Source organism: Volvox carteri, assembly GCF_000143455.1.
Source record: "Volvox carteri f. nagariensis unplaced genomic scaffold VOLCAscaffold_60, whole genome shotgun sequence".
Classification (NCBI taxonomy): Eukaryota; Viridiplantae; Chlorophyta; class Chlorophyceae; order Chlamydomonadales; family Volvocaceae; genus Volvox; species Volvox carteri.
Window position 1 is genome coordinate 219,957 of NW_003307603.1, and position 18,718 is coordinate 238,674.

Sequence of the window (18,718 nt, forward strand, 5' to 3'; positions counted from 1 at the left end):
CTCTTCGGACGGGCTTGGCACAACGACTTCCGTCCAACTGACGTCATGCGCTGCGTGCTCAGTGCGCATGCTTTTCACTAAATCCGTCTTCATATTTGTATGTAGCAACAATAACTTTAAGGGAGCTTGACCCATAGGCCGTGCAGAACTGCAAACTGGTCAACAAAACGCCCCGTCACAAGCTGCACATCCGGCGCGCATTGGAGCTCCTCTCAGCAAAAAATCACCAACACCTGACCTTAAACTTATAAAACACTGTCCAGCACTACACGACTTTCGGATAGCAATGATAGTCTTGGACCCTCGGGTCAACGCGACGTCCGCATTGGGTCCGGATCCTATGCCAACCGCGCCTGCACCGTTCATGCTACTACAAGACTTGCATTGGATTTGTCGCATAGAGATCTGCACCCTTCTGCTCTGGCTCTGCACCATCTGGACGCACCAAGCGGTGCTACCGCGGACCCCGGGTTGGCGGCGGATGGCTGTCGCCACACCCGCGGTTGCGGCCCTCATAGCCTCTCCCTTCCTCTTCCACCCTATCAATGAGCCCATCCTATCCATGATGGTGACCTTCATGAGTGTGCGAATGCCCCTCACCAAGCTCCTGGCGGCGTGCTACGCCCGGGGGCCCTTAGTAGCGCTACCGCCGCCGCGCAACAAGCCGGTCACGGCGAAGGTGGCCAAATGGCTGAGACAGTCGCAGCTCCTCCGACGATGGTGGCCTAAAACTCCAATGAGATCGTCGCGTGCCGCCGCAACATCAGCAGAAGCAGCGGCAACAGCTGGCTGCGGGATAAATGGACATTCCGACGACGACAAGGCCAACAAAACCGTTCCTATGGCTGCCGAGGTACCTGATCTTGCGCTTGTCACATTCTTCATGCTGAGCCCTGTCGTACCTCGGCCCTGCCGTACGGATGCCCGCTATGGTGGAGGCGGTGACAACACCTGCCCTCTGCGTCGTGAACACAGCAGCACATACAGTGCGCGTGGCGACTGCCGCCGCCTGCTTCGTGAGCTCGCTGGCAAGTGGCTTGCCTTCGCTTCTGCCTGCGCACTTGCGGTGATGTACGGCAGGACAGCGCCGCTGGCGCTGCATGCCGCGCTGGCATACGGCATGCTAGCGATTATGGGCGGCATGATGGACCTGACGGCTCTGTATTGCACCACGATATGGGGAGTGGACCTCGTGCCTCCCTTCCACAACCCTTTCCAGGCGACATCGCTGTCAGGTGGGCCGTGTGCGCGCAGGTGCAATTGCACGAGCTCGACCGAGGGCTGAAGCGCATTGCATCGCGTCCCGTAGCGCGGCGCGGCGCACTATGATGAATTGCATGGGAGTTCTGCCGTGTTCCGAACCCCACCGTACTGTGCCGTACCGCGCGCAGATTTTTGGGCTCGTCGCTGGAACGTTACGCAGAGCCGTGTGCTGAAGGGTTTACTGTACGACCCCATAGTGGAAGGGCGGCTCGTACCGAGCGGTAATGCCGCCGTCATTGGGAATGCCCGCTGTGGCGGTGGCGGTGGCGGCGGCTGCGGGGGTGCTGTCGGCAATGTGGTCGTCGTGGACAGCTGCTCTGGCGGTGACGCCGCCCTACCGGGTGAAGTTGCTTCACAGCACCCGCACCTCCGCCAGCGCCGCCACTCCTCGGCCTCCGCCGCACCGCAACAGCAGCAGCAGCAGCAGCAGCACGACATGTCCTTGCGCGCCCCGACCCTCGTCCCCATCACCGCCGCAGCCGCAGCCCCACCGGCCCGCAGCGTGAACCCGGCCGACGGTGCCAGCACAGCCTCACGCGTGACTGACAACGGCAATATCAACGGTGACGATCCCGACGCCACCTTTAGCGGCAGCTTTGCCGCCGGTGCCGACAATGACAGCGATGGCGATCGTGCCCTGGCAAGCTGTAGAGGAGCGACTGCGTCCACCGATGGCGGGGCGGCAGCGGGTGACTGGGCTCCCGGACGCGACGTCGAAGGCAGCGATCCCGACGGTCAGAGGGCGCCCGCTCCCCGCGTCATGGCCGCCCTGGCTAGTGTGGATGCAGGCAAACGCTGGACACGGCGAGGCGCAGCCACCGCAGCTGCAGTAGTGCGCGGTCACGGCAAAGGCAGCGAGGGCGACGGTGGCGAGAGTGCTGCATCGTGCAGCTTCTTCGGTGGCGCTGCCGACATGGCCGCGATGTCGGCCACGGTAGCCGCGGCTGCCGGGGCCGCGAGGGCGGTCCTGAGCAATACACGGACACGGCGGGCAGTGGCCCTTCTGGCAGTGTTTATCTTTAGCGGCATCGAGCACGAGGTGCGGTTCCCTGCGCTGTCGGGGGGGGGGGAAGGTGCCCTGAAGTATACGGCATGAAGCGAGGAGGGCTCCAGGACAGTACGGACAGAGTACGGATAGGGGTTTATTCTTAGTACCTTGGCTTGAGTGTGCTCTTTTCGAACCTTTAGTTTCCATTTAAAAGCCTTGAACTGATCTTTAGACGGCGCAATCCAGCAATCCATACCACCCGACACATTACAAAACGCTTTCCTCCGTAAAGCTGCAGAAGACATCCCGCGAAAGGGAATCACCCGCTAGCCTCAGCGTGCACCCGCTTTCCGTTGCTTTACCGCTTCCTCCCGACCTCCCGACCTCACTGGCCCACCCCGGACCCGCACATGAACATCAAGATCTTCCACTGGTATGTTCAACGCTTTTTCAGCGGTCAATGGCTCACTTTCTTTGCCGTACACGGTGTACTGCTGGTGGCGGAGGAGGCGCTGCGCCAGGCTGCTGCTCGCGGCGGTACGGCGGCGGCGCGGGCGCCACGACCGGCCCCCGACAAGGCCGCCGAGGGCATCGTCACTGCCGTTGGGACAGGCATGTGGCGTACGGCGGCTTCGCTGGCTGCCGCAGCGGCCCGCCTGCCGCCCTGGGTTTCGCGGCTGCTTACCTTGGCGGTTTTGGAGCTGACTGCGACCTGGTGGTTCTTCGATGTGCTGCTGGAGCCGGGGATAGTGGCACGGACCGTGGGGTCGTTAAAGGGAATGATGCTGCTCATCATCCCGGCGGCCGAGCGCTGAGGGAGGCTCGAGGCATCGTCCGGAGACGTACATACCGGGCGGCGGAGGGAGCTCTTGCGGGGCAGGGGGGGGGTTAGCGATACACCCCGCGCATTGAGGGTTCGTTTGGGCCGTGCTGGCGGGGTACGGCCCAGATAGGGTAAGGGGAGGTAAGGGGAGGGAGGGAGCCACCGGCAGGTATGGGATGTTAAACAAGACACCCCACATGGCAGGTAGGGACGTGGGAGAGGACCGCGGCACGGGAGGGGGAGGAGCGCATGTGTGACAATTGCGGCGGTGGGGGCCCGGCGGTGTGGCTTGACAAACGAACTGAGGGTTCCGAACTTGCCACCTACTTTGCTTTGCGGCGCGTGACTGTGTCGTGGTGAGGAGCAACTGCTGAAGCCATCGCCCCATGTTTTATATAGATATCATGTGTGTGTACGTCTATATATATGTGTGCGTGTATGTACGTCTATACAACTGAGCCGCGAGGAGAAGAAACCAGCGGCAAAGGCGGCGCGGCAGGTTGAGATCCAGCGTACACAAACGGCGTCAATGCTAATGTTGACGAGGCTGGCATTACAACGGCATTACAAGACTACATCAGGTCTCAGTTCTTGACAAGTAGGATGGTACAGCAGCTAGCCGTACCCAGATGACGTGGGACAGGGTGGGGATGCTTGTATGTAACCACGTATGTAAATTTGTATGTAGGTAGGTACTGGCGATATGAATCATTTTCCACGTGGGCTTAGACCCCCCTTTGAAACGGACAGGAGATTAAGTATTCCAGCTCCGAGCCGCACGTCGAGGGTTGGCATGCTCCTGTTTTCGCGCCTCCAAAGTTGGTGTACGGGTCCAAACCGATGGCTGCCCTGTTGCGTTGACAATATGACGATAGCCTTGTCACGATGGGCATATCCGAAGTGGAAGGCCAATATGTATGGGCTTGTATGGGAGGCCGGATATGCCACAAACACAACGTGCGACAAATTTGTACTACACATGAAATGCAGGTCTGCAAGAACGAAGCTTCATGCATGAAACGTTGTAGATGCATGCGACCCCCCGGGAATTGACAACGTGCGAGGCCTTGTATCGTTGTACGACATATCAGTCACCACGGTGTCGCGATTTCTTAGTCATCCTCAGCGCGATGGCTCGAAGCTCGGCGGCCGCATACACACCACGTAGCCCCCCTCGCCCATATAAAAGCACTCCGCACATTTCAGCCCGGAACGTATGTGCCACCACGAGGCGCCTCGCGCGAGTTGCCACATCTCCGCTTACAGAAGGGACGACCGGCCCGCCCCGCTTGTTGCAATCCCCCCCCCCAAAGCGGTTTACTGCCCCGGGGACCGCGTGGGCGGGCAACGGGGACCCTATACACACACGCGGCTCGCAGTACAGGTGCCCTAATACACCTTGACCCCGGGATTTACGACTTCACACATACACACACATACACATCTGTACAACACACTCTCAAACTCACTGCAGCCCCATGTTGCCCAGGCGACATGGAGCAAAATGAACTCTTAACTCCCACCAGCACAGTCCATATTCCCTTCACTTCTGATTACGAGCCACATCATCCATCCATAATTTGCATTAAGGCATGAGCAGCGTTCCTTCCTTCCACATGCACTCCAGAAACACTCGCCCTCTTTCCTTTCCCCTTTTTCACATTCCCCCCCACCTCTCTTCTTCAGCAGCTTCAGCCTGACGTCTTAACGTTTGTCTTGAGCAGTTAGCTCCATTCACACCTCCCCCTCGAGTGCAGACACACAGAACACGACCCACGTTGTTACAGCACACGCAACAATCAGACCTGCATAAGATGAATAGCCCAGCTGCGGAGCACGCGCCTCCTGTCCTCTTCCCTAACCCGAACGGAGAGAGAGGATCCGAGGCGCAAGAGGGACGACTGCGTTCGTCACAACGCAAACCCCCATACACACGCCCCCTGGGTCCACCCTGGAGCCATCACGCTGGCCGAAATCCGTTATCGCCCCACCTGAACAGAACCACCTCCTCGCCCCAGGTGCCGTCGTCACGGCGGTGCCGCTCCCGAACCTCCGAGCTGCCGTCATGCCACACCACTATGACCGTCTGGCTGCGGGTGCCGTACAAACCCCACTGGCGGGTCGGGGGTAAGGGCAGGCGGCGGGCGGGCGGGAGGGGAGGTGGGTTGGTGGCGGGGTGCACGCGGTTAGTCCACCTGGCAAGGACGGGGAGTGTGCGGCAGCTTGGGGGCCAGCGGAGGGATGGAGGGGGAAAGGAGTCGGCAGTTAAGCGGTACGACAAGGCCAAATGGGAATACGGAACACAGTCGTACATACAATGACATGCAGATGCGATGTAGGCAAAGGGACAGGCAGATCGAAGATAGGGAGCGCCAATTGTTCCGACGTTGCCAAAAATAAAAATACGCAAAAATTAAGGTGCGGCTCAGATCGTTGAACACACGCACGATACACCGTCGACAATCTGTCTTATATCAACATAAAGACACCGACAGCCCAAGACGCTGATAGATATCGCACGGAACGCAATCCCTTCCGCGCAACCCACCGCGCAACTTCACGCACCTACGGGCCGGTTAGGGCGGCGGCGCAGGACCGGTCATACCGCAAGCAAGCACTCCCGAGCCGCAGCCGCCCCACCCTCCCTCACAAACCCTAAAACCCTAGCTCCCGAACCACCCCCGCCCCCCACCCTTCCAAGGCCCCACCGGCGACTGTACGGCGGCCACGAACCGCCCGCTGGTGATGTGCTCAAGCCCCTCCCGCATCCCATCCAGGTCGTACGTCTCGATGGAAGCGGCGCTGTCGCTGTCGCCGCGCCCACACGCAGGGTTCGCCGCTGCCACCGCCGCTCCGGTTCTTTTTGCCTCCTCACCCTTGTCTTGAGGGACGGACTCATTACCGCGTGCTCGAGCGGTTGTCGTCAAGTGCTCGACGGCGTCATCTCCTGCATGCTGTCGCCCTGTCGGGATATCGGCAGCCGCCCCTGCCGCGTTCTCATCACTGCCGCTGGCCGGCCCGGTTCCGGTCGCAGATGTCTTCAGCGGCACCAACCGCTTGCTGTCTCCGAGGAGCTCCCCAAAGATGCGGTCGTACGGTACGGGCTCACCTGAATGCCCCCACGCATTGGGACAGGAACACACAGCGGTGGACAGCGGGGTGGACCGGGGCTGGGGCTCTGGAGCTTGGCGCCCCAGGGGGCAGTGCCGTCTCAACCGCCCGGCGCCGCAGTCTCAGCAGTAAGGCTTCAACAGCCCAGTTCCCTCCCCCCCATCGGGCTGCCAGCCTGGCAATGCTTGTAACCACTTGCTGCTGCTGCTGTTGCTGTTGCTGCTGGTGAGCAGTAGCCGCTCACAGCCTCGCACTGGTCCGTCGCTTTCCCTCTCCCTCCCTCTCTCTCTCTCGTCCAGGTCCCTCTCAACCCATGGCCTGTCGCCATAATGCATTCTTCTCCCCCTTCTTTCCATGCCCTACCATAACCCCGAAATACTAGATTACAGCATTGGCTCATGAAAGCAATAAAGTAAGGCCCAGGTCGTTAGTCAGCTCATTTACTTTACTACAGCTGGTCCCCTCCACTACAGAGATCCTGTGCCCTGTGCAGCAAAGCTAAGGCCCAGGTCGTCCCAGTCCCAGGCTCGTGACCAGCCAGCCGGAGTCCGTGCGTCCGTCCGTCAGTCAGTCCGTCAGCCAAAGCCCTGGTCCCGCCGCACCTTGGGTCACTCTCGGCAGCAGCTCCTGCAGCGCCCGGATACCAGATGTCACTTTAGGCCACTCCATCAGCCGCCCGTTGCTCAAGCCTGCATGTATGCATGAGCACACATGTGCACGCACATATGTACGCCACAAGAAGGATCAGGAAGGATTGAGGGTAAAGGAGGAGTTGGCTCTGGTTTGGACTATGCCCGTGAGCAAAACCGGGGAGGTTGCCCTGGGAGCCGACTTTGAGCCGGGGACCGTGGGACACCTGTCGACAACGCCGGTTTGCAGGAGCGGCCGGCTGCACACACATATGGGGTTTACCGCCCCCGCCCCGACTCGTACCGTAAATCCGCCCAGGCTCCAAAAGCTCCACCGCCGGGGCCGCGACCGCACCACAGCTGCTACTGCCGCCGCCGCCGCCACTGCTGCTGGTTGCTACGCCGCTATCGGGGCTGTTGTTGATGTAGGCGAACGCGCCGACCTGCGAGTCCCCCCCGGTGAGGAGGTGTCCAACTACGAGATTGAAGCCCTGGTAGTGGTCGCCGGGCACTGACTGGCAGTGCGCAGGGGGGAAAGGGTAAGCAGTACGAGGGGAGTGTTAGATACCGGAAAGTTGTACGGCGGTTTCGGTGCTGCGTACGACGTGCTGAGGAAAGGCCAGGTAACTCGGGAACCCCATCCCAGTCTCAAGCCAGGCCGGGAGACCACCCGAGAGAAAGCTAGAGGCTGGATCTCTTCCAGCAGCAGCAGAATGCGCAGCAGTACATGTGCACAGAACAGGATTACCTGTCAATACGATGGCGACAGCGTGCGGTTCGGGTAAAACGGCAAGAATACCACCCAAATTCAGCTTCTCCAATCTCTCCTCCCTATGCCTTTTGTTCCCATGCTCCACTGCTGCGGCCGCAAAGCAAGCCTCAGAGGGCTGAGGCATAGCGGAAGGCTTACAACTGAAACAACACGTCGACCCGGCCGCGCCGCAGCCTGCCCTGGCCCTGAAACCCCCCTGATGGATTGCAACAGGGGAAAAGCTTCTTAATTGCACGATCTAGCACAGCTGCAGTAAGGCTCCGAAACCATCATTCTCACTATCACCAGCACAACAGGTAGTATCGGCATGCATGGCCAAACCCGCCGGTCCCGTCCTGGTCCCGCTTCCCTGGTCCCGCACCTGCATGTACTCCTGTGGCGATGCGCTTCCGGTCAGGAAGTTGGTCACAAGCTCGCCGCGGCTGGCACAGGAGGCTGAGCTGTTATGACTGGTGGGTTCAATCGGATCCAGGCTACGGAGATTCGTGAGGAAGGCCAGACGACCTGAGCGAACGTTGATGCCTAACCAGGTCCCCCCGCTGCCCATGTCGCGGCCGCCGAGGATGAAGCTGCCATCCTCCCAGAGGTGCAGAGACTTCGTGGGCCTAGTTGCAATTTAGTGCGTTAGGAGGGTTTGGCCGAAAATTGGGGTTACGTTATGTTGGGAAGCTGTGTGCGGAATGGTGCTACGGTCCCCGGGACGGAGCCGCGAGGTGTGAAGGCTTCGGCCAGCAAGTTGCATGGGGGCGTGGGAACGATGCATACATACCTCCTGAAAAACTCGTCTCGATTGAAGGCAAGTAGCAGCCGGGGCTGAGGAGGGTCACATCCGAAAACTAGGAACGCTAGACACATTGGCCGACGTGCAGTTAAATTACGGATATTTATTTCACAGCAATTCTTTCCATTCAATGCAATGTTTCCGTTGCAGATATTTATCTTAACCGTTGTCCTGGTCAGTGCGCAGCTTGGATTTTAGTTTTGTGCGGAGGGCGTCCTTTGGAGCGCTGCACTTGGCCCAATCGGGATCAACTGCGACAACTGCAATTTGGATTTTAGTTGTATGATGAGCATGCAACGACGAATGCAACAGTAGTCGCGCTGAAGGCACTAGAGGCAGAGTGTCACGATACCTTTGGATGATGGCGAATGCGACATTTGATCCCTTCATACATGACCTACATCATCCTAGGGGTCGGAAGTGGGTTCGACGGTACTACCGTGTCATTCTGCCTATAGCTGTCGAGCAGTTCAACCTTGCCTGGTGTCTGTCCCACGGAAAACCTGCGTTGACCCGCTTTAACTGATACTGTAAAAAGGATATACTGTAAAAAGGAAATCGTGGGGAACGGGACGATGCTCCTTTGTTGTTGCCCACACACCGGCCCAGAGGTAGTAGATGAAGCGCGCATTCGCATCAGCACGGGCCTACCTAATAGCTAGGAGAATTAGACGGCGCTGTCAGTGTGCAGGCCTTCGACCTAGAGCGCGATTGCGTTCCTGAACGGATAAAATCTTGCCGAGAGTCCGAAGCGATAGAAACGCAGTGCTTTCCATGAACAATCAACACGCGGCTTGGACAGCTTATCAGAGTATCGTACTCGCCTGTTACATATATAAAAAAACATGCCAGCCCGATCTGGTCAGGAGGCGCCAGCAGAGGCATCGCATTCCGGTCCCTCCCACAAATCAAACACCCGGCCATCATTCCTTGCATGCACAACCCTCGAGCGTTCAGGCCTATGCTGCTACCGGTGGCTTAACGGCCATCCTTGTGCAAGCATAAATGTTGAAGCCATGGGAAACGTGTTGGCCAACCAAAACAGGTGACGGACCCGGCCAAAGACGTTAAGCACCTCAACCTGCTCTCGAAGGCACCACCTCGACAACACCATCCATACAGATGCGGACAACATGCCGTCCTAAAATTGTACAATACCTGCCAAACAGAAGAGCGCGCGTGTCTAAAATGGCCCATCGTTACGAGTTGGCAGGCCGCGCTTAAAAATAGGTTCATCGTCCTCGTTGCCGAAGGAAATTCCGTAACCCCTGCTGGCGCCATAGGCGTTTAGGTAGGTCTCCCCACCAGCGCCATGGCTGCCGTGACTACCCTTGTTGTAGCTACCGCCGCCACCCCCATACACTCGGCCAGAGGGAATATTGCGGCCGACAATCGCCACCCCGTGGCCTGTGGTGGAGCGGCCTGCGAAGAACGGATCCGACGAAGCATCCAGAAGCGAATTGCCCACATCCATGGACGTCGGCGGCGGCTTGCTACGACCACCCTTGCCAACCGTCTGCCACTGATCCTCGTCGCTGGCGCCGCTCGTAACGCTACCGGCAATGCCTCCTGTGCGGGCAACGGCGCCGAGACTGGAGCCGCTATTCGCGTAGGCCACGTTGCTGGTGGTGAGGCGGTCAGGCTCCGTCACACCACGCTCGCGCAGAACCTCCTCGCGGGGCCTGGCGGCCCCGAAAATGGATGAGCGCGTCCCATTAGGTGCGCTTGAATTGCCACCCCCGAGTACAGGGGCGGCAATAGGGGATCCGCTGGCAGCTGCCGGTCCATCACCAGCAGCCGCTGCAGAGTTTCCAGGCGGCGACGGGACCGGCTTCGTGCGCGGCTGTAAGTTAAGCCGTGGCCTGCCAGACGCCGTGCTGATCGCACCTGGCGGTGGAGGCGGCGACTCCTCGCGGCGCGGCGGCTGATAAGGCGCATGGACCTCTCCCGTATCATCCGTACGTCCCCGCGCGCGCCATGCCTCCGCTGCATCTGCCGCGCCTGTCGGCGCGAGGCTAGCACGCCAGCCATTGCCCGCATCGCCCAAAAGGGCACTGTTGCCAGGCGCACCATTGCGCCATGTCTCTGTGGGCAAGCCAGAGGCATTGCGGCGATCCGACTCACCGTAACCGCGCCGCGGCTCTGGGTCATTGGAATGGCCCCCAATGCCATTGGACGACACACCGCGAGGCGATGTGCTGTATGCACCCGAGCCGTTTGCGGAGCCGTTGGAATAGGTCACGGGCCGGGTCAAGCTGCTTCGGGGCCGCTCGTCCGCAATGCGGAGGCTCTCCGACAGGCTGCTGCTGCCTGCGAGGCGTGCAACGTGATAGAGCAATGTGCACAGCAACACCGGAAAGCGTTATGATAACATGCAAACAGCGAAGATTAGTGGGGAAAACAACAGGGAAATGCCGCTACGACAGAGAGCTCCGTGACCACCGTGTGCGCGATGACGACCCTTGCCTTTCAAAGTTGTTTTTAAAACAACAGCATAATTAGTTCACAAGAAGACATGGATTCACTGCACACAACACGACCATACCGGACAGCTCACCATTAATAAGACTCGACTTCGCGGCCGTCATGCGGGCCAGCGCCTGCTGCGCCAGGCGTTCCGCCCACTCGTTCTTCACCGGCTCCGAAGCTGTCACCTCAGCAACGGAATCCAAAGGGACAGATACGTTTGTGGCACGGACCGCCGGCTCCGCGTCAACGGACAGGGCAGCAACTTGCAGTTCGAGGCCAGCCGCCACCGCCACAGGCTTAGCCGTCTCTTCAAATGGACTCCGCTCCTCTTGGCTCAGCAGTTGCAGGCTTTGCGGGCCCACATACCCCACCGCGGGAAAAGGCATCTGAAGCTGTTGCTGGTTGAGCTGCGACTGCTGATCCTCGGTTACGAAGTCCTCGTGACGGCCGTCGCACAGACCGGCCTGCGTAGAGGGCATACCTGCCGGCTGCATGGGAGGAGGTGCATTACCGAAGCTCGGTCCCGATGGAGGGGCCAGCATCTGCCCGTATGCATCAATGCCAGGACTAAAAAACGTAGGCGGCAGCGGCCCCGGACCGCCCATGGGACCACCAGGAGCGTTGAATGGATCTGACATAAAGGCGTGTGTGCCAGGCCCCGACGATACCAGGTGCTGCTGCAGCAACTGCTGCTGGAATTGGTAGGCTGGGTCGAACTGTTGTTGCTGAAGAAAGTGCTGCTGCTGATACTCTGAGAGAGGGGGATACTGGTGCTGCGGCAGCATGTGGTGCAGCAGCTGTTGCTGCTGCGAGAAATCGAGCAAAGGCTGACCCTCTTGGAATGGTGGTGGAGGATACTGCTGCAGTTGAGGTTGCTGCGGCTGCACCATAGGAGCTTGCGATTGCTGTGGAAGCGAGGGAAGGTGAGCTGTGGCGTGCGCCAATGTGTCCGCCGGCGGTTGCGTGACTTGCAGGGGGCCCTGCACAGGTGTAGCCAGAGGCGGCTGATAGGACAGATGCGAGGCGTATGGAGCCGGGGGCTGTTCCACGACCTGTTGAGATGCTGCGGCTGGACGCTCCAACGCTGGTGCGGGCTGCTGACCATGGGATTGCTGCAGCTGGCGAGGTGGACGCGGAGGCCGTTGATGCTTAGCAGCTCCCTCACCGTCAAACTGCGCTCCAGCCGATCCGGCAGCACCCGCTGCCTGCAGGGACGCACACACAACATACAGATGTTAAATACTATGCTCAGGTCATTGAGACTGCCCTCAAGACATCAGATATCAATAGTCCTACTAAAGCAACAGCCGACAACTCGGGCCCTCTTTCTAATCACACTCCCGGACATTTCCTTGGAAACAGACGGAACATGATCATATCATTAAAGGTTCAACAACTGAAGCGCTTCTCGAGTGTCCAAAGCTCTCACCTCGAGATCGCCGACGCCTTCCCCCCCTCCATCCGAACGTCCACCATTCCGACGGCGACCGCCACGGCCCCTGGCGCCACCACGGCTACCTTCGAACCCGTCCCTCTTGCCGCCATCGGTGTCCTGGTGCCTCGGCTTAGGGTTCTGCCCCGGCTGTTCCTGCGATTGCCTCGGCTCCCTGGTCCTGCGCGGCTGCGGTCCATTAGGTGCTGCCTCAGAGTTTTCCCTGGCAATGCCCTCGGAAACACCGTTTTGGGAAGGGGGGCGGGATGCCCTGGGAAGCCTCTGCCGAGGCTTCCTCTCCTGTTGTGCTTCCACCACATTGGTGCCAGGCTGAGAGCCAGACGCCATGCGCTGAAGCTCGACGGCCGGTCCGCTGCCTTCGCCAGCAACCGTCTGCTGACCGACGCGGCCTCGCCGTCCCCTGGGCCTGCCGTACCGCTGTCCGCCACGCTCCGCATCCTCGTGCTCGACGGCGGCGCTGGTGCCGTTGGTAGCGGCCGTGATGGTTGCATTTGAAGTAGCGTTGGCATTCGCATTAACTGTCTCCTGCGTCGGGCCGCGCGGCCTGCGATCCCCTCGCGGGCGTCCGTGCCTCTCTTGCTGTCGCCCCGGCACTCCGCCGTTTGAGGTAGCGTAAGCAGCAGAATCTTCAGCTCCTGCTGGCGCGCCTTCGGGCCCTGTGCCGCCGCCCCGGCCTCGGCCATCGCGGCGCCGTGTCTCCCTCGGACGTCCTCCATGGGCACCATCGGCGCTTCCATTTGCGCCGCCACTGACGATGTCAACAGCGGAAGCACCTCCGTTGGAATAGGAGACGCCAAAAGCGCCTGCGTCGCGGCCTCGACCGCCGCCAGCAAGAGGCTGCAGTGACGGCTCAGTGACATGCTGCTTGCCATCACCACTGGCCACGGTCGCCCCGCCGGGCTTGCCTCCAGCGGATGAGTTGACACCATTGTATGTCTCGGGCCTGACTGCGTTCCCATTAACAGGTCCATGCTTGCCACCCGTCTGACCGTTGGCGTTGTTGCGTCCATTGTGCTGTGGATTGGCTAGACCATTTGAAGCATTGAGCAGCTTGCTCCTTCCGTTCTCCACATGCCCATTAGCAGCGCCATGGCTGGCGGACTGGTTGTAACCGCCGTTCCCGCTCTTTGCTACGTCCTGAACATGGACTGGCCTGGAAAAGGCAATATACATACTTTCAGAGGCAACTCAGCTGGAGTCCATTGGATGCCGCGAAACCTTGTCGCTGCACCTTTGGACCCAAAACTGCGGGACATGGGACTTTCCGTCCGCGGCCCAAAGGACAGTGTAGCCACAAGCAACAAGACTAATGAAATATGAATCAAGCGTGTCGTGTTAACGATTAGCGATACCACCAGGTCATATAGTAATGCAGAATTCCAGGTCGAAGCGGGCTCGGATCTAATCCCCCCGGACCCACCTTTCGCCCTTGCGCTGCTGCTGCTGCTGGGGCTCCACCGAACTTGTTTTTGATGTAGCGTCATGGATAATCTTCTGGCCGTTTTTCAGGACGGGTTTCTGAATCATCGACACCTGAGCGAAGGAAGAATGGGCGGCAAGGCTTCAAGTTCACTCGGGCCGACGCAAAGCTGACAGCTGAACATGCAGGCGGCCTAAAAGTGAAGCCGCAGCATTACAGGTCAACCGTCCGCCGAACTTTGAACGGGCAGTGGGCGGCAAGGAACGCAAAGCTCATATAGCGCATAAACATCTCGCACCTTGGAATATGCAGCAGTGTTTCTTATGTTGTGCAAACTGAAACCTCTGATAGACGCGGTCTTTTGTTTCAAGGGCTCTGCCCTGCTGTCAGGCCCCCTGGACCATTGGGCTGAGCAACGAAATCCTTTCCCTCGCCATTACACTTATCACCCTTCGCACAATGTAACGAGAATTTTTGGCAGTTTAATATCAAAGGTATCTTTAACTTTCTTTCTTTTGGAATAGAAGATTTCAAGGAAAGTGGGAGCGACATTCCGCTTTCGTTAGCTGGAGGTTTATTTGAGAGCTTGACTGTGTTGCTGGATGGGGAGCAGAGACCGTTCACGGTCTCGGGACAGGCGGCGCTCAAGGTAACTGCTTGACAGGGGATTGGGTCTTCTCGATATCATAGCGCTCCAGCGATGCTGCAAGGCCGTTATACGCGTCTGCTGATGGCTCATAGAAACATGGTTGCGTGTGCAGGTCACGAGAGCGGTCGCGAAGATGGGACCGGGACCGTAGGTCACGTTCCAGGTCACGAGACCGGCGACGCAGGTAATAGCTTATTGGATTTGCCATACAGATTTGGTTATGGTCAGAACTACGGGTCGCTGTGAAACAGCTTCGGCTATGGCCAATCTTTGCCGCGTCTTCGTTCCTGGGGTGCAGCCGGAGCAGGAGCAAAAGTCGCAGCCGGAGTCGTGACCGGGCGAAGTCTTTAGCTTACGATGCAAGCATTAGCGCTGTTCAGGTGCGTATGGAGGTGACGGCTTGTGCGTGCCTGGCTGCCTGCACTTATCAGGATGCATGCTTTGGGGTTTATCCTAGTCATTTAGCGGCCTCCTGGCCAACCGAACGTGGCTGCGTTTGGCATACGGGAAACCCTGTTTGGGAAGCCCTGTTCGGCGTGTCAAGTAGTCACATAGGTGTCCCTTCCATGCCCGTGCCTTCAGGCAATGGCAGCCTTGCAACAGCAGCAACAGCTCCAGCGGCAACTTCTCGCGCAACAGCTGCTATTGCAGCAGCAGGCTGCTGCGGCAGCGGCGGCCTTGGCGCCACCGGTGCAGCAACAGAACACGAGCACAGCAAATGCAGATAGAAAGGCCCGCGAAATCTACGGTAAGGGATGTTGTCCTGCTTCACGAAGGTTCCCATCGCTTACACACGCCACGTATTGGCTACTGGGGTGTCGGGAGAAGACCTTTCTCTCTTCCAAACCGTGCAGTGGGCAACCTTGCCATTGGAGTTGTGACTTCGGACATGTTGCGCGAACTGTTCAACACAATCTTGGCCAACCAGGTCCCAGACCCCGCGAACGCACCGCCGGTGGTCAACGTGAACTTGGACTCGGCAGGTAGGAACGGGACTAGTGTTGGGTTGTAACGGGCATGGCGATCATGTGGCGACATGTTTCAGACACGCTGGTCGTATTGAGCAGGTCGGCTGTGGTTACAGACCTGTCAATTCCGTTTTTAAGGTCAACACCTCAACCAAACCATGGTCCGTCAATTTTTCGCATCTGTTTCAGCGTACATCCGTTCGAAAGCCTTGAAGCCGCCCGTCCGTCCGTCCTCTTGTGATCTTCATGGCCTTCGAATTTCGTTCGAACCTCCCGACCACGCTCAACCTTAATAGGTCGCTTTGCCTTCGTGGAGTTCCGCACGCGAGAGCTCACGGATGCCGCAATCCAGCTGGATAAGCTGGAGTTATGTGGTCGGCAAATGAACATTGGCCGGCCCAAGGGTTATGTGGTGAGTAGGATGGTTAGTTAGAACGAGCCTCAGGGAAGGATGTCCGACGAAGATGAGCCGGCATTTGATAGTACGGGTCATGCGGCAAGGGGCTCGTCCTTACCGCGCCTCCTGGGATGTCGCGCTTGCCTTTTGTAGTTGGCCGGGCCTATGGAGGTACTGATGTCTTTGCAGTCTGGGCAAATAATTGGCAAGTGTGTGTGCTTAACCGCTGATATTAATGCCATCCATGACCTTGCTTGCAGGCTATGCAAATGCAACAGCAAACAGCATTAGCTCAGGTTAGTGTATCGGGTATCCATGCTATGGTGTTTCTGGTGGCGCTTCACATTGTTGTTGACATAGTGCGTAAGGGTGCTTTTGTCTTCGATGTAATGGATAGCGTTGGTATCTTCGTTTCGTCTGTGGGCTGTCCATTGAGGTCCAATATCATGAACCGCATGGACAGGATACGTTTTCCGGCTCTTTTATGCCCAGAGGGTCCAAAGTTATGCGCATGATCGGTTAAAATTAACCACTTGTGCCCGCCCGCTGGTCCCTGCCAAACAACATACAGGTCCCTAACCAGTTGGCTGACGCCGCGAAGTTGGGCCAGGCGCAGGTGCTGGCGGCGGCTCTGGCGGGTGCAGTGCCCGCGTCCGCTAACACGCTAGCTGCAGCCGCAGCGACCCTGACAGTCAACACCCCCACCAATGTGGTGCTGTTGGAGAACATGGTGTCGTGCGGGACCATTCGTGATGAGAACGAGCGCAAGGAGGTGAGGTGGCTGTAGGGTGGACTGAACATGCGAACACCTTCGGGTGCGAGATGCCACAGGCAGCGTGCTCCTAAGGTTCGTGTTTTCATCGCTCGCGTGGCTTTCATCTATGGCCCCAGGCTGTAGTGCACCAGGCCTGGTGCTCCAAATAGCACCGCCGGCAGTGCTTCGGAGCAGATATGGCACTCAAAGTGCGACATGTGTTTATCTGATGCGGTGGGGCGTTTTATCCCGAAGACTACGTATCGCTGTGCTATGTGGGTTGTAGGCTCTTCTTCGCGGCAGAAAGAAGGAAAAGATGTTGGGACCCGTGCAGACGCGAACGTTAACGACAAAACGTTTTCCAGTCTGCTGGTGTTGTAGCGAGGCGCATACGAGCAACGTCGTTTCTGTGTTTGCTGTTGCGGGCTTGTGTTCCGTTGCCCCGTGCCCTTCCCGCTGCTGCTGTTCGTGGTGCAATCGGCGTCTTGCTGCTTTGCCCAGGCCGCGACGATGCTCGGTGTCAGTTCCGCGGCGGGTGATATCGCTGCCTCCGCACTAGCGTTCCCAGCTGCCGTGGCCACGGCAACGTGCTCCCGAGGGAGAGGAGGTCCTGCCGCGGCCTGACACATGCCTGCTGCAGCTGCCTGCATGGCTTGTCGCGCGCTGTGCTTCGTGTTGCTGCGTGCGCCGCCCTCTGCCTGCTGCTCTGCCTGCCCTCTGTCGTGTTCCCCGTGGGTGTCCCCGCCGCTGTCCGCTGTCGTTGCCGTTGGTGCCGCCTCTGCTGCGGTGGTGTCGTGTTCATGTCTGCAGGCTGGTCGCACAAACATGGGTTTGGACCCGTCAGCGGGGCAGGCGGGCCCCGACGCGACAACGGTCCCAGCGGCCGGTGACGGGAGGTTTTGCCTCAGTGGGGTGGGGTGATATGCAGTCTTAAGTCCCCAAGGGATTGATAAGAAACAGCTGTTGCCCGCGAACTGGCGTATATGCGCGGCAGGCTCAGCAGTTGGAAGCGGCGGTTGATTGAGAAGATACTCGAGAGCTGCGAATTGGGCAGCTATCCAGGCTTCAGGCATCTCGCTTTCTGGCGAGAAGCCACGGATATGGCATGTGCCAATCAGATATTTAACGGGATCCCCTCCTCTGACGCGGCCTTGGTTCCCTTCCCTTTTTCCCATGCATGTTTTATCTCGTACCGGTGTCGGTGTCCTACCAACTGGCGTCGGGCGGCGCGTCACGGCTGTCTTCACCGGGTAACTCGTCCAACACTGATTTTGTCGTGGTGGGTCCTCGGCTGCTTGGTGCCCCTGGCGCCCCTTTTTCAGATACTCGAGGACGTACAACAGGAGGTCGTCAAGTGCGGTCCCGTAATTGGCCTGGCTGTACCCATGCCACCAGCCCATGTCACCAACCAGGAAGCCAGCCGCGTATACGTTAAGTACTCGACGGCCGCGGAAGCGGCTCGTTGCCGTACGATGATGGACGGGCGCAAGTTCGATGACAACGCCGTCAAGGCCACATTTGTGACGGAGGGCGAATTCCTGCGCGCCCAGGCGGGAGAGTGGGTGGCCAAACCGGGGTTATTAATGCCGGCAGGTGTACCGGCATTGCCAGCCGTCGCTGCTGGCCCAGCTGCTGCGCCAGCACTGCCTGCGGCGACGGGCTTGGCAGGTCTGGGAGCTTTGGGCGCGCTGGGCGCGGCACCAGCTGCTCCGCAAGTGCCAGGTCACGTGCCAATCCAGCAGACAGGCGGTCTGGTGTTGCCCCCGGGGTTTACACTTCCAGCGGGGTTTACGTTGGCAGGGGCTATGCCTGGGCTCGGATTGCCGAAGTAAGCTGTGGCCAGCGAAGTTGTTTCGAGGTAGTTGCTAGCAAGACATGCGACGGTGAGAGGTGTGTAGGTTGCGGATAATTTAGGGTCTTTTAGGAATCGGGTCCCTTCATGTACGGGTGATATCAATGGTTGCGTCGGTAGACATAGGCATAGCCATCACTCCCGAGTAGCTCCTTGCACGTTACATCAGTTCACCTTTGAGGGCTAGGCGAAAGGGGTATGCGCCACAAAGGCGTACTTGGGTTCCCTAGCAGGCGCGGCCGTTGTGACGGCTCTGGGCGCAGCTTGGAACACGGCTGTAAGGAAGGTTGTCCAGAACGTGTTCCTTGGGGTATCGGGTCAACCAAGAAATGTCGGAATATTTTTGCAGTGAGGAGAGTTGTACAGTGGACCCCGGCCGGTTCATGTGC

At 58.9% G+C, this 18,718-nt stretch overlaps 4 protein-coding genes across 4 annotated transcripts; 2 read left to right on the forward strand and 2 right to left on the reverse strand.

Moving 5' to 3' along the window:
* Nucleotides 1-481: 481 nt before the first annotated feature.
* On the forward strand, nt 482-3,066 carry VOLCADRAFT_97344 (uncharacterized protein; the record flags this gene model as incomplete). Its single annotated transcript, XM_002956307.1, has 4 exons — nt 482-1,235; nt 1,392-1,604; nt 1,743-2,302; nt 2,674-3,066. 4 exons carry the CDS (start codon nt 482-484, stop codon nt 3,064-3,066), a joined length of 1,920 nt encoding a protein of 639 aa, XP_002956353.1.
* A 592-nt stretch (nt 3,067-3,658) lies between these two features.
* On the reverse strand, nt 3,659-8,133 carry VOLCADRAFT_97345 (uncharacterized protein; the record flags this gene model as incomplete). Its single annotated transcript, XM_002956366.1, has 6 exons — nt 3,659-3,689; nt 5,066-5,187; nt 5,783-6,183; nt 6,788-6,874; nt 7,119-7,329; nt 7,948-8,133. The coding sequence occupies 6 exons, from the start codon at nt 8,131-8,133 to the stop codon at nt 3,659-3,661; spliced, it is 1,038 nt and encodes a 345-aa protein (XP_002956412.1).
* A 1,047-nt stretch (nt 8,134-9,180) lies between these two features.
* On the reverse strand, nt 9,181-13,816 carry VOLCADRAFT_107189 (uncharacterized protein; the record flags this gene model as incomplete). The annotated part of the gene is made up of 7 exons (XM_002956367.1): nt 9,181-10,167; nt 10,255-10,452; nt 10,492-10,677; nt 10,925-11,954; nt 12,002-12,037; nt 12,266-13,442; nt 13,710-13,816. 7 exons carry the CDS (start codon nt 13,814-13,816, stop codon nt 9,551-9,553), a joined length of 3,351 nt encoding a protein of 1,116 aa, XP_002956413.1. The 3' UTR covers nt 9,181-9,550.
* A 358-nt stretch (nt 13,817-14,174) lies between these two features.
* VOLCADRAFT_107190 (uncharacterized protein) lies at nt 14,175-18,624 on the forward strand. Its single transcript, XM_002956308.1, has 10 exons — nt 14,175-14,358; nt 14,471-14,542; nt 14,657-14,738; nt 14,941-15,106; nt 15,213-15,341; nt 15,623-15,738; nt 15,984-16,019; nt 16,295-16,495; nt 17,288-17,389; nt 17,800-18,624. Exons 1-10 carry the CDS (start codon nt 14,312-14,314, stop codon nt 18,307-18,309), a joined length of 1,461 nt encoding a protein of 486 aa, XP_002956354.1. The 5' UTR covers nt 14,175-14,311; the 3' UTR covers nt 18,310-18,624.
* The last annotated feature ends 94 nt before the right edge of the window (nt 18,625-18,718 follow it).

Bases quoted from the DNA above. Each gene is read 5' to 3' on its own strand.
- VOLCADRAFT_107190 (XM_002956308.1), top strand. From the start codon at position 14,312: ATGGGGAGCAGAGACCGTTCACGGTCTCGGGACAGGCGGCGCTCAAG. The intron at 14,359-14,470 runs GTAACTGCTTGA...TTGCGTGTGCAG, and splicing joins CGGGACAGGCGGCGCTCAAG to GTCACGAGAGCGGTCGCGAA. The intron at 14,543-14,656 runs GTAATAGCTTAT...CCTGGGGTGCAG, and splicing joins TCACGAGACCGGCGACGCAG to CCGGAGCAGGAGCAAAAGTC.